The 12,508-nt window shown below is 41.2% G+C and overlaps 1 protein-coding gene and 1 pseudogene across 6 annotated transcripts in view; both read right to left on the minus strand.

Annotated features, from left to right (window-relative positions):
* Window positions 1–1,329: 1,329 nt before the first annotated feature.
* Window positions 1,330–5,193, minus strand: LOC136002059 (uncharacterized; annotated as a pseudogene).
* LHFPL2 (LHFPL tetraspan subfamily member 2) overlaps window positions 5,017–12,508 on the minus strand; it is a 127,338-nt gene continuing 119,846 nt past the window's right edge. For all 6 annotated transcript variants that reach the window (XM_065656474.1, XM_065656476.1, XM_065656477.1 and 3 more), the window contains one exon: window positions 5,017–5,501. In XM_065656474.1, coding sequence (XP_065512546.1) covers window positions 5,245–5,501 — 257 coding nt within the window. In that variant the 3' untranslated portion in view covers window positions 5,017–5,244. The remainder of the gene's footprint in view (window positions 5,502–12,508) is intronic.

Below are 12,508 nucleotides of genomic sequence, written 5' to 3' on the forward strand. Positions count from 1 at the left end.
GCTGCTCAGCCACTGTTTCAGCTGACAGTGCTGCAAGTAGATTGTACGGTGTTTGTAGCCTAATGGAACAATCGTACAGTGTCTGAGCTGTAGTCATTGCATATGTGCCAAAGCATGCGTTGCTGTTTTGAAGTGCAGGGCTGTTGTCTTTGCTATGCATGTATTTTTGAGAAAAAACGTGGATAGGCTGTATTGGGCAGTGGCTGATACTTTTTGTCCCAAGGTAGGAGAGCAGTTGGAAGTAGTCAGAGTAATGTGATCAAATTTCGAATTATTTTTTCTTTGCCTTTCTCAGCTACACCAAATTACTGATCCCACTGCACCTGAGTGTTTTCTAAGCTGTTTTGGGACACTGATTCCTGCATTCTCAGAATTTCACTTAAGATACTGCAAATCAAATAAAAGGCATCTACTTGAAAGCAAGCTTTCGGTGGAGCACAGAAACAAGACAACACCTTTATATTCCTTTCCCTCTGGTATTAGTAATAAACATTCACTTTCTCATTGCATCACCACTCTAAATCTAGCTGGAGCTTGGGGAAAAAGTTACTAGAACATAGGAATCTGTAGTAATTTACACAATTAGAGAATTAAACTCTCTGTTCCCTATTGCCAACTATTTACCTTACTGAAAAAGGGAGTTAATATTTTTAGCTATACAAATCAGTACTTTGTAATTCCTTTTGGTAGTGTTTTGTATTTGTAGAATAACTGCTGTATCTATACCTGGTTTGAAATTCATGAAGAAGACTAATGTGGTGGTGCATTTAGTGGCACCTGTCCCCTAACGTCTTCTGGATTGTAGATCTCTAAATGTTGCAAGTTTTAACCAAAAGCTACTTCTTGGATGTTTAGAAACAGTTAGATGAGTAACTAAACTAAACACAATTAATTATATGTAAATTTAATAGAAATGGACCATAGAAACTATGAGACAGAAGTGCCATCCTGTCTTCCCTTTAAACTACTAAATGCCTTACTGCTAGTTCAGCCATAGATTTGCTTAGAGAACAATATGTAACCTCTAGTGTTTGTCAAGTCACAGGTGAAAGGTAATACACACTGTGGCATGCACCGTTTAAAATGTCTATGTGATTAAGCAGTATTTGTTCTATAACCTTTGCTACCCCTTTTCATGAGAAAGGAACTGCTGTGCTTTACTTGCAAAATGAGAAACATTTGTCAGACATATTCAATTGGAAAGTCTCTTTAATGCAACTGTATTGTATAACAGATAGCTACACTTTCGGATCACATACTTTTTGATCAGTAAGTGGTAGTAATTGTTGAAGTGAGATGGAAATCTGAAACACAACATCAGCGGGCTGGGATCTTACATGCTATTAGAGCTACAATTAAAGCGACCTTGCTGTGGCTCAACTTGTCCAAAATGTTTGAATTAAGGTAGTCAGACTCCTTTTAAAGTTTGAAAACTCACATTTTAATTGAAATTTAGATTAAAAATAACACATTAGGTACATAGTTCATGCTAAAAAATGTACATAGTGGTGATTCAAGAACAGAAAAAGAGTACCACAAATAAACCATGGCTCAAAAGCTACTCTAGCAGGATTGCCACAGCCGCTTTCCCTATATGAAGCAGCTGTGGCGTATATGTTGCTGCCGCACTCTGCTTCTGTTGGGCTCTGTCCTGTCCCAGAGGTGGGCACCAGTGCCCACTGCTTCCCAGGAAGGCTTGAGACCGTCTGTGTTTACCCCTGGGATGTGAGATACTCTGATGTGGGATAACAATGCAAAATGGAAATGATTTGGCTGAAAAAATATCTCAAAATCCAGGGAACTTTATTGAGTAAGACAGATACAAAGGTGATCTAGACAACCCAGAAATAGCTCAGTAGCAAAGTTTTTTTGCAGTGCCACATTATAAATAAAGCACATTCAGAAACCTTGCTAGGCCTTTTTAGCTTTTAGATTGTATATTGCCAGAGATGGACACTGCATCACATTTGAATTGTCTGTATTACATAGATCTGAGTATTTCAAATCAAACTAGAAGAAATTTTTGTTAAATCCTTAAGCTGCTGTTACTATTCTTGTATTAATCTTCAAAATCAGTGATTCTATTGCATTACTCTATGCTTTAGTTTCTCCACATCACCAGAACTTCAGCCACTTCTTCCCTGGGAAGTCCCTTTTCAAATATCTGGTTTAAAAGCAAAAGCTAAGAGAAAAAAAAAAAAAATTAAAAAACCAAACCCCATTCCTGGTATTGCACATCTCACACGAGTTTGTGTATATATATATATTTTTTTTTTTTAAATATGCTACAATTACAAAAAAAAAGTCTATGGCACTTTACAGATTATAAGTTTACAAAGTCGATCAAACCACAGATGCTTGAAGAATTCTTCCATACCACAAAGTTAAACTGAAATAATTGGTACACAGGTTTTAAAGAATCCACAGCAAGTTCCTCTAGATCCTATGCAGTGCATATGCATTAAGAAGCAGTTACATTCCACAGCCATCTCATGAAATTAATTAAATTAGCTTTAAGCTGATTTTTTTTTTTCAAAGTATTTTTGAAAGCTTCTGCTGAGGTGAACTTCAGGAACAACTTTAAACAGCTGTGAAATGTAATGAGTGTACCCTACACCTAAAAAACCTCATCCAGAAAAAAAAAATCTGCAATATCTATACCACCTTATCACTTGCTAGAAAAACAGAACCCTGAGAAAATAAATTCTGTTTATTTTTTTGTTCTGTATTTCTTCCCAGCCTGTCTGCTATCTGTGCTATGTGATGAACATCGATAGTTTTGCAAGTTAGTTGATTATGTTGTTGCAGAGCAAGTTGATAGTAGGCCAGCAACAAGCAGAAAACCTGGTTCTTCTTGGTTAGAAATGCAAACGAAAGCAAAACATGCCACTGAAAATACCTCCTTTGTACTTAAAAACTGCACTATTAAAAATTTTTAAGCATTCTGTAGATCATAGCACAGGTCAGCTAGTAATGTGAATGAAGGATGGTCATTGTTTACTTCTAAGCCAAAGCAGTATATGCCCTCCATTTTTTTTTTTGAAGAACTGACCTTTTTCTGACTAATCAAGGGCTCAAGCCAAAGCAGCATTTGTCCCCCTAATATAGTGTCAAGATTTGTTGGCAGTGCTGACCTGGACACTGGATTGCTACCCACCTAAGAAAAGCTAAGACTACAAAACTATTTCATAATTAATTTTTAGCTGATTTATATGCTACTCTTGTTCTCCCTCGCCTTTTCCACTTGCAGACCCCACCCAGGCAGAGCTGCTCTGGTAGCCCAGCCTCTGGTGCAGACCCCAGCACAGGGGGAGCTCAGGAGGAATGTCCACAGGATAGTGGGAGTCACCTGGCAGCTGTGCTGGACCTGAGGGACAAGCCCACTGCATGCCCTTCAGATGGTACGGTGCTGTGTACAAGGGGAGAAAAAAGCAAAAAAAAAAAAAAAAAAAAAAAAAAAAAAAAGGGTGTGCACAGCATGGGCTGGCTGTGATTTTTGTCCTCAGACACCACTTTGTGCTCATAATTTTGATTTGTTAAAAATCTTGCTTTGTGCAGGCAGTTGGCAGAAATGGTTCCAGACAATAATTTTTGGGTTTTTTTTAAAAGAAAAGTGAATGACCCGTTTTAGACTAGAATACAGTGGCCATGGGTTGCAGGAGCAGGTGCACGGCTCACAGTCATCATTGCTGAACTGCTCTTGTAGTACGACTGACTTGAGTGGTGTATTGAAATTAGATATCTACCTGTACAGTAACAACAATTTTTTAATATCTATGAGTAACTAATGGCACACCTTAAGGGACTGACAAGGCATAAACAAGAATCTCCATTCTATATTATACAGTGAAGTGCTGGAGAGCAACACTGTCATTGGATGGTGTTAAACTACCAATAAGTAAGAGGAGTCTAAAATTCATTTAGTACTTCTCAGATGAATTATCCCCAATGCTCCTATGGCACAGTTGCTTCATTCCTTTGGTTTTTAAAATACCTTTAAATTTTTTTTCAGAAGTATAATAGTTCTAGTAAGTGATGCAACACCACAAGTAATAGAACCTACTGCCTTTGAAAAAGGAATGTCATTTGTGGCAAGGTCTGTTTTATTTCTGCTTATTTAGTTGGAAAAGAGTCCATACTACATGTGGTTTAATAAAAACAGAAAAGATCTTCCCAGCCATGTAGAATTTGGCAAGACTTCCTGAAAAATGTAAATTTCTTAAGGACTCATGTGGCTCTGGGTCATGAGACAGACAGATCTGTAGACTAAGAATGAGGTTTCACTGGCAAGAGAAAGAATAATACTGTTGAAGCCCAACATGGGATCTACATTTGCAGGAGAGGCTGCAGCCCAGGCCTGCTGTTGGCATTCACAAGATAATGCCCAGCTGTGCTGTGGGGAGTTGTCATCTGCTTGGGATTTCAGGAGTTTCAATAAAGGCTGTACAAATATTTCTAATAATGGCTACTTCAAGAAATTTTATCAGAATCAGGTGAAAGCCAGTGTAAGAACAGCTTCACTGTCCTAGTCAATGGAAACAAAATAATTTACCTGCTAAATAACAGGTGGAACACGCCTTGCACTGTAAGTTTCAAGACAAAGACACCTGGCAGGGACTCAGCTTTTTAAATGCTTAAAGATTGGTGTAAACTGCATCACGTCAACTTTGCTTTCTCCACCATACACTTACTGTCTGAGAAGGCACTGTATTTTAAGGAAGTTCAGTATCAAAAAGCACCTCAACAAAAAGGATGGTACCAAACCAGGTGGTGGTGAAATATTCACAGGTGAGGGGAGCCCTTGGAAAAAAAGCCTAACCAAAATAGGCTTCCTTTTTGTATAAGAAAAAAAATAGGTGTTGGCTTTTATTATTTTAAATCCAAATTCTTCAAAGTGACCAAGGCAGGTAAGGCAACCCAATCAATCAGAATTTGTCACTTATAACAACAACACTCCTGCTATACGCACATGACTCCTCACCTCTCCAGTTAGATTAATATATTCCACTGTGTCCTGATCACAGAATGAAACTAAAAATATCCCCAAGTATTTACATTCTGCTTTTTTGGGATCTTTTCTCTGATCCTCATTGCCCTGTAAGGAAGAAAGACCCTTTCAGTAGTTCGTGGCTGGAATGCACAGGGCCCAATCACACAAATGGTAGAAACAGGTAAGCAGATCTGCTTGTCCAGTCAATGGAAAGCAGATTAAGATCCAGGTGCTGGTGTTCTTCCCCACTGGAGTTAAAGGAGGCAGATAAGGTTTTTCCCTTCTTCTATTTCTTCTTGCACTTTGTCACTGGATGTGGCTATTTCAGCTTGAGCCGAGAAGACTGCACAGATGAACGTCAGCACGGTGCCACCGATAGCGGTGTAGAAAGCCCAGCCCAAGGAGCAGTCTCCTAGTTTGTAAGCAGATGCGTAGTGTCCACAATAGCTTATTGCTTTCTGGCATCCCCAACCTGCAGGGTAAAGTATCAAGCCTAAGATAAGGAAGAGGCCTAGAAATAAAAACAAAAAGACACATGTTTAACAAATTGTCAGTGTAACACCAAATGCAACACCTGTAGTAATGGGTTATCATGGTCACTGCTCCAAAGTACCAGGATTAGGAGAAGGTAACTCTTCCTCATCCACCCTTCCTTTACTGATTGTTCCCTAGTATATACCGGGCAGTGTTTTATCTAGACATGGATCTATCCTGTGTTTTTTCTTGTGAAAGGTTTATTTCATCTGATAATGGCCTAGTTCCTAATTTTAATCACCCATATTCCTTCTACATCCTTTGTTTTCACAGATTATTGCTTGGTATATAGAGCCTGCAAAACATTTGAGCATCTCTACCTACTGTTTATACTTGTAGTTTTCAAATACTAAGGAATGTTTGCATCCACTTTTCCGTCTGTGTTTAGCTAGCCCTCATTCAGCTTTCTTTAGTCATTCATCATAAACATTTTTGCCTTTTTTCTTCTGGATTTTTTCTACATTGATTTTCTTGCCTGGGGGGAAAAAAAAAATAATCACACTGTGTGTGCTTATCTGGCCACATTAGGACATAGCAGAAAAATAACAGCCAGTTCAGTAAGCTGCTTTCCTAATGAAGGGATTTTAGAGTCAGCCGCAAACAAATCTCAGTACCCACAGCCATTGCACAGGTAATGCTGGGACACTCTAAACCAGCAACTGATGGCTGCAGAAGGAAAGCACATTTCTAGGGTTGCAGGACCAAAAGCCCCAACTCCCCGTCTTGCTAAACTCCCTGAACACACTGCTGTGCCTCAGAGATGTTTTGCCCATCTGATCATTTCTCATATTGATAGTTTTCTCTCCTATGAGGACCAGTCTTATCTAAGCAGTGACAGGCTTCATTAAGGAAACTGAAAGTCACATTAGAGTCCCTGCACACATGATGTGCCTTTGCACAAAGATGACAGATTTAATCAAAACGCCTAATATGCTGGTGGCTACAGGACAGCTCATAGGTATCAAAATTTGCTTTCTGTTTTGTTCAAAACTTTATTCAGAAGAACACGAGGAATTATGAAAATTAGTTTTTGCTTAAACACAACCAGTTTATCCAGAAAATGAGTGCAGCCTTCCACATCCCATAAATATTACCAATTTATTTGTCCTGCACTGTAAAGCCCTTTATTCAGCCTGGCACCTTGACGAAAATAGCTGGTAAAGGTGCTGTCACCTAAAAGTGGGCTGGAAGCTGTTCTTTCTATGCGTGGTACTGGTTCACACATTAGATTTCATCTAATCCTAAAATTTCTACCAAGTCATAGAATAGAAAACAGTCCTGTTTTCTCCCCTCTACTGAGATTACCAAGAACAGCAGCAAAGACTTGTTCGCATCTTCGATTCAGTGAGACTAGCCTATTCTGCAGTACATTAGGTTTCCTTAATTGTTTAAAGAAATTCGGCCAGATGCAAGAAAACTTCCTCACTGAGAAAGAAAAGCTGGCTCCTAGCTAGTGAGCAGTTAATACAGACAAAATGCAAAACCCGTCATCCAACTGTCTAAAATTAATGTCTATGAATGCCAAACATTTCACAAAAGAAAGTCCTTCCTCCAGCATTTTTCTAACAATGACACAACGCCATGGGCATGAATGAACTAAATGTCATTATTCTTTGGGGCGGCAAAATCCATTAGTGAGTGGTATCTGTTCTCTGTGAAGGGATTTTATCACCGCTTGCTTTTAAGAACCAATGACAAACTTTATGCAGTGTTTCCTGGCTGATTGGCCAAACTACATTAAGTATAAAGTATTGCTTTATCTTGGACAGACCTGGATAAGCTGTGCTTTCATCCTGCTGAGCCCCGCAGCTGTTTCAGACTAAACACCAGCAGTTCCTTCTCCTCTGTTCATCACTAGTTTCCTGTTCTGCATTACCGGCATGACTACAATATGGTTTTTTTCTGACTGTGCATTGGTATGGGCCAGGTGCCATTTTCTCTAATGATCACAAGCCCTTTGGTGGTTAAAAATCGCCATCACCAAATTAAGAAACCGGATTTGAAATGCCAATGTAGCTGCTGCCAACAAGGAAGTTTTTAAAGTTTACCACTCCATCACTCACAAACCTCCAGAGTCTGTGTTCAACAGCAAGCCTGGCTTACAGCTCTGTCACAAGCAGGACTGAGAAGTTACATCCATCTCTTTTTACAAAAACTAGAGCAACAGAACAACTGAAAGCTCATGGTATGTACGCCCCAAGCTGAAAAGCCATTCCTCAAAACGCAGGCCCACAAAAGGCTGCAGCACTGCTGTCAAGCATAGTCATCAGGACTTCACTGATTTAAAACTTTTTTTTTTTTTTTTTTTTTTTTAAAGAGTACAGAAAATTCCTGGAGAAATATTGACTACAGCCCAGAATTTGAAAAAATACAGCTGTTTTCTCACAGATGAAAACAAAATTTGGAGAAAAGTCTTATCTATGGACTTGAATAAGGGCAAAGTCTCACCTGTTTTTTTCCTTCAGATAATTAACCTTGTGAATCCCATATCTGCCTGGCATAAGAAAAAAAAAGCAATGTTTTCCCTACCAAACCTGTCTTCTACTACTTCTACTGCTCCATCTAAGTGCAGACAGAAAGCTTCTCAGGACATGAACGTCTTCTCACTATCACTAATATTTATCATAATTTCTCATTTTATTAATACCTGGTTTCCACTTGCTAGGAAAAGAAAATGAAGATGATTCAATTAAGCCAATTCAACACACAACAGAAATGGCACTGCTTGGATTTCACACTGACTAACAGCAAGTGGAGAGGCACAGACTTCCAATCATATATTCAGCTCAAAGCTCCAATACCCAGAGCAATGGCTGAGCCGTGCAGGGTCCAGCAATCCCCTTCCTGACTGTCCCTACCTGCCCAAAAAGGGGTGCTCACATGAAAAGACTGAGAGGAGCTTTGCCTCCTGCTTCCCAGTAACTACAAAAGAGATGGTCAGAGGCTGCACAGGTCATCTTGGTGACTGCTTCAGCTTAAACAAAATAGACAGGAGACGCTTTATCACCCACCAACAGAGCAAACTATGGGCTAAAGCAGAAGGCGGCAACCCAAAGGAGTTAACTCTCCAATTGCTTGTAAAGAGAGCAGCAGCTTCCAGAGACCCCCCAAAAAAGAACCTGCTCCTGGCAACACAGATGCAGAGGGAAGGAAAAATGCCCATGTGGGAAGAATAAGGTAAGATATAGCAGGGGTAGTAAGGGCAGAAGAGGTTGTGGTGCTGCTTGGAAAATCATGGTCTGTTTTTAAACAGGCAAAACAGCTAAATGCAAAACTAATAGCTTGGCAATCTCTGTGCTCTTCCACCTTTGACCTAAGGAGCGCTGCACAACAACTTTTATGCAACATGAAAAAGCCAGAGGGCTGTTTCTACAGCTAACAGCGTGGCCTTGATCTACATCTAACACATGTGCAAGCAGCTGCAGTTGAGCAAAAAACACAGAGCAGTCTGCAGTGACACGATCCACCAGGGGAAAAAACATGGTAAATTCTTAGTGCTGATTTCTCGCACCAGCGTCCACAGGGCAGAGCCTGGCCAAGTCCCTTACAGCTCTTTGCTTCTTTGACGGAAGTTTAAGCTTAACTGCCTGTATCCTTGCCTTTCTGTAACTGCTGCTCAGTCTCTGGGGCTCTCCTGCCTGCAGGTCTCTGATTTTGGTTATTTATTTGCATTACGACAGTGACTGGCAGCTCTGCTCACAGTTTCTACCTCCAATAGCTGACAATCTGCTTTCCAGACAAGAGACACAGACATGGAGCGCAAGGCACAAGTGAGATGATATCCCTGAGCAGCGCACCGGCCAGAGCTTCATCCAATCCAAAACCTGCCAGTTACCAACGTTTTCTTTTACAGCCTCTGCAACAAGATAGTCTTAAGAAAAATGTCAGAGGAAGAGAAATGGGTTTTCGGTCGCCTGTGGACAGCACAGCGCAGCATGAGGGCACGTGGTTTTGTTGCTGGAGAGTCCCTGGTGGGAAGGCAGAGGAGGGTGCTGGATGGGCTACGCGGAGCCAGGAGCAAAGCTGCTTGCCAGTGAAAGGAACAAGGCAGAGACCGTGGCCTGGAGCTTGTGAGGGGCTGGAAAAGGGAGCCAAGCGCCTTGTCCCTGGCATTCATTTGTACCCGCAGTGCACAGGGACACAGGACCAGCTCCTAGTACAATCTACAGATTTGTGATAATTCTCAGGTTTGACTCATTCAAGTGTTACTTCTGTGTTTAATTCCGCATTGTGCAGCTTTCTAAGACATTTAATGCTGTAAATTAGGATTTAAGCTTTTGTTAGTCATAGAGGTACGAAGCTCAGTTTTGCGTCGTATAAGTTTATGTCAGCATAATTGGATACAGCAACAATTAGCTCCTGTCGACATTTTGCCTTGAGATGTATCTGGCAGGAGGACAGTAAATATTAATGATAGATTTCTTTTTCATAATAAATCAATTTTTGCACTTGTCCCAGTGTCAATGAAGAGAAGCCCACCTTCAAGGGAAAGAGAAGAGAACAAAAATCGAGTGCCCTGTCTAAATAAAAGTTTTGTGCAATGAATCCTTTTCAGTTCTTCATGCTGATGTACAGTAAATGAGAGTTTTGATTCACAGCCAGTCTACCTGTGGGATTATTGCTGTTTATCCCTCCTGTTGAGAGGAACAAATTCATTTTGAAAATGTTACAAGCTGTCTTCCACTGTGTTCCTCTACAGGCTCACAGAGCTCAGGCTCGCTCCCTTATAGATTTAACCCCCTCTCTGAGCGCAGCTGCACTGCTGGGAGTGCAGCTTCTGCTGTACACATACTCCTGTTCCCACTTCTTAATTGGCTCTATCCCACCTCTTTAAATCAGTATGATAATTTTTCATAATTGCATTTTCCTTTTTGTTAGTTTTTGCCAGCTCTCTGTTACTTTTCCTCCTACAATTCCTTAAAACAGACCTGAAAGAATGCTGCACAATGCTGCCAGATGCCTAGGAATGACAACAGAAAACTATTCAAATTACTTTTTTATCTGGAGACCTCACCTAAAACTCCTTGGTATAAGTCTGTCAGCAGAGAACATTTTCCCATCTTCCACTGAAGGCAATTTGCCAATATAACATTTTACTATCAATCCCTAATTACCTGCTTTCAAAGAGAAGCCTTAAGAAATACAGAATTCAGACGAGATTTAAATTTTATTGGGATTATTAGACTCAGATATATTTCCTGATTACAACACATGCTATTAAACATCAGCCCTTCTACATTCAAATGATGTAAAGGCAACTTCATTCTCCTAAAACACCAAAGCAAAACATTACAGCATACTGTGAAATAGCAATATAAATACAGCATACTGTGATATATCAATATAAATACAGCAGACTGCACCGCTGTGCAAAGATGGTTCTGCAGATAGCTCAGTAATATTTTTTCTATAGAAGAATCCTTCTTGTGTTTGTGCACCGAGAACTTTTCACCTTTTCAGGGCCTGCAGCAAGGGAACTGCAGCAAGCAATTGCTCCTCCTGGTTTTTATACACAGCGGCAGCACTGCCAGGCTAACATAACGGAAAACCAACAGACCGGTCTATCGCTACGGGCATTTGTAGGTCACATCATGTGCTGGGGTCAGATCTGAATAAAAGCCTTTTCATTCCATCCTTGGAAGCAACCCTTGAGACAGGGGTTAGGCAGATGCTTGTTTAGCTAAGTGAAGGCATGCTATTTAGTTTTCAGAGTCTCCTGTGCAGCTGCTGTTGTGCCATATTAAACAACAGCGTATACTAACAAAGCCAATTTCCATTGCAAAGCCTGAAACTATCTTCTCATTTCCTAGCAAAACAGCAAAAAAGCTTTTAAATGCTGCTGAAGAAACAGGAAATTAAGCAGCTGTGGTCAATGAGGTGGCACTGCAACAGGCTCCCATGGTGCAGCACAACTAAGCAACAACATTTTATGAGAGGAAGAGAAAAAGTGTGAAGGCAGGGAGGGGTTAGCCTTGAACAACAGCACGCAGGCAGCGCAGGGGGTTGCGTCCTCAGTGGCAGTGATCCCAATCGGTCTCATCTTCTGCACAACCATGGGAGATTAAAACTCAGCCCAAGGGCATTGCACCAGCCAGGCAAAATAACTCTGCCTTTATTGCTCATATCTCCAAATGTTGCAATATGCTACCTGAACAATTTCATGTGTAAAATATTTGTACAAATGTGCTATGCTAGCTTAAGCCAAGGAAGCTTTCATACACGCAAACTTTCCCTGACAAAGCCCTACCCATCAGGAATACTACCAGGCCACCACTTGCATGCTTTGGACCATCTCATCCACCGACAGGCAACTGAAGCGACGGCCTCCTACTCAGCAGCTGCATAACAGACACCTTCAGCCCTGTGAAAAGTTTCAGTAATCATGTTTTATTCAGAGAAGAGCTAACGAGGAGGTCTCAGGCCAGTCGATGTGGTGGCCTCAGCCCTCCACGCTGGCTATGGGAAAAGGATGAGGGTGGTGCCAGGCTGCTGAAGGGAGCACCAGCTAAGGGAACCCACAGCACAGGGCCCCGGACTTGCCTCTACAGCTGCCATCCCTCTCCTTGGATAAGCACCAGAGCCACCGAATGCAGAGAGCTGAGTAGAGGCAAGAAGGTCTCTGCCCAAAAAGAAAGAGGAGACTGCAAGCTGTAGTGCCTTGGAGATGGCCTCTGGCCCACTTGGAAATGCCACACGACAAACAAAAATTCATAACGTTAACAAGATAAACACTTAAAAAAGCCTACCTGGACACCACACTTGATGCAGGTTCACACAGGCAGAGGGGATTTGGGGTGGGTTGGAAGCATGGCTGTTGAGGGTTGCCAGTTGGCAATGCACCGAGGCAAGGTCCATTCCTCCATACTGCCTGCAGTCACTGCAAAGGACTGCAGCTGTATACAGATTTCAGCGTACCTGGGATACCCTAAGCTGAGGCAGGAGAATGAACTGTTTAAAACTATAACCAGGTGATGGCTTGAAACC

The sequence above is a fragment of the Caloenas nicobarica genome, chromosome Z (genome assembly GCF_036013445.1).
Source record: "Caloenas nicobarica isolate bCalNic1 chromosome Z, bCalNic1.hap1, whole genome shotgun sequence".
Classification (NCBI taxonomy): domain Eukaryota; kingdom Metazoa; phylum Chordata; class Aves; order Columbiformes; family Columbidae; genus Caloenas; species Caloenas nicobarica.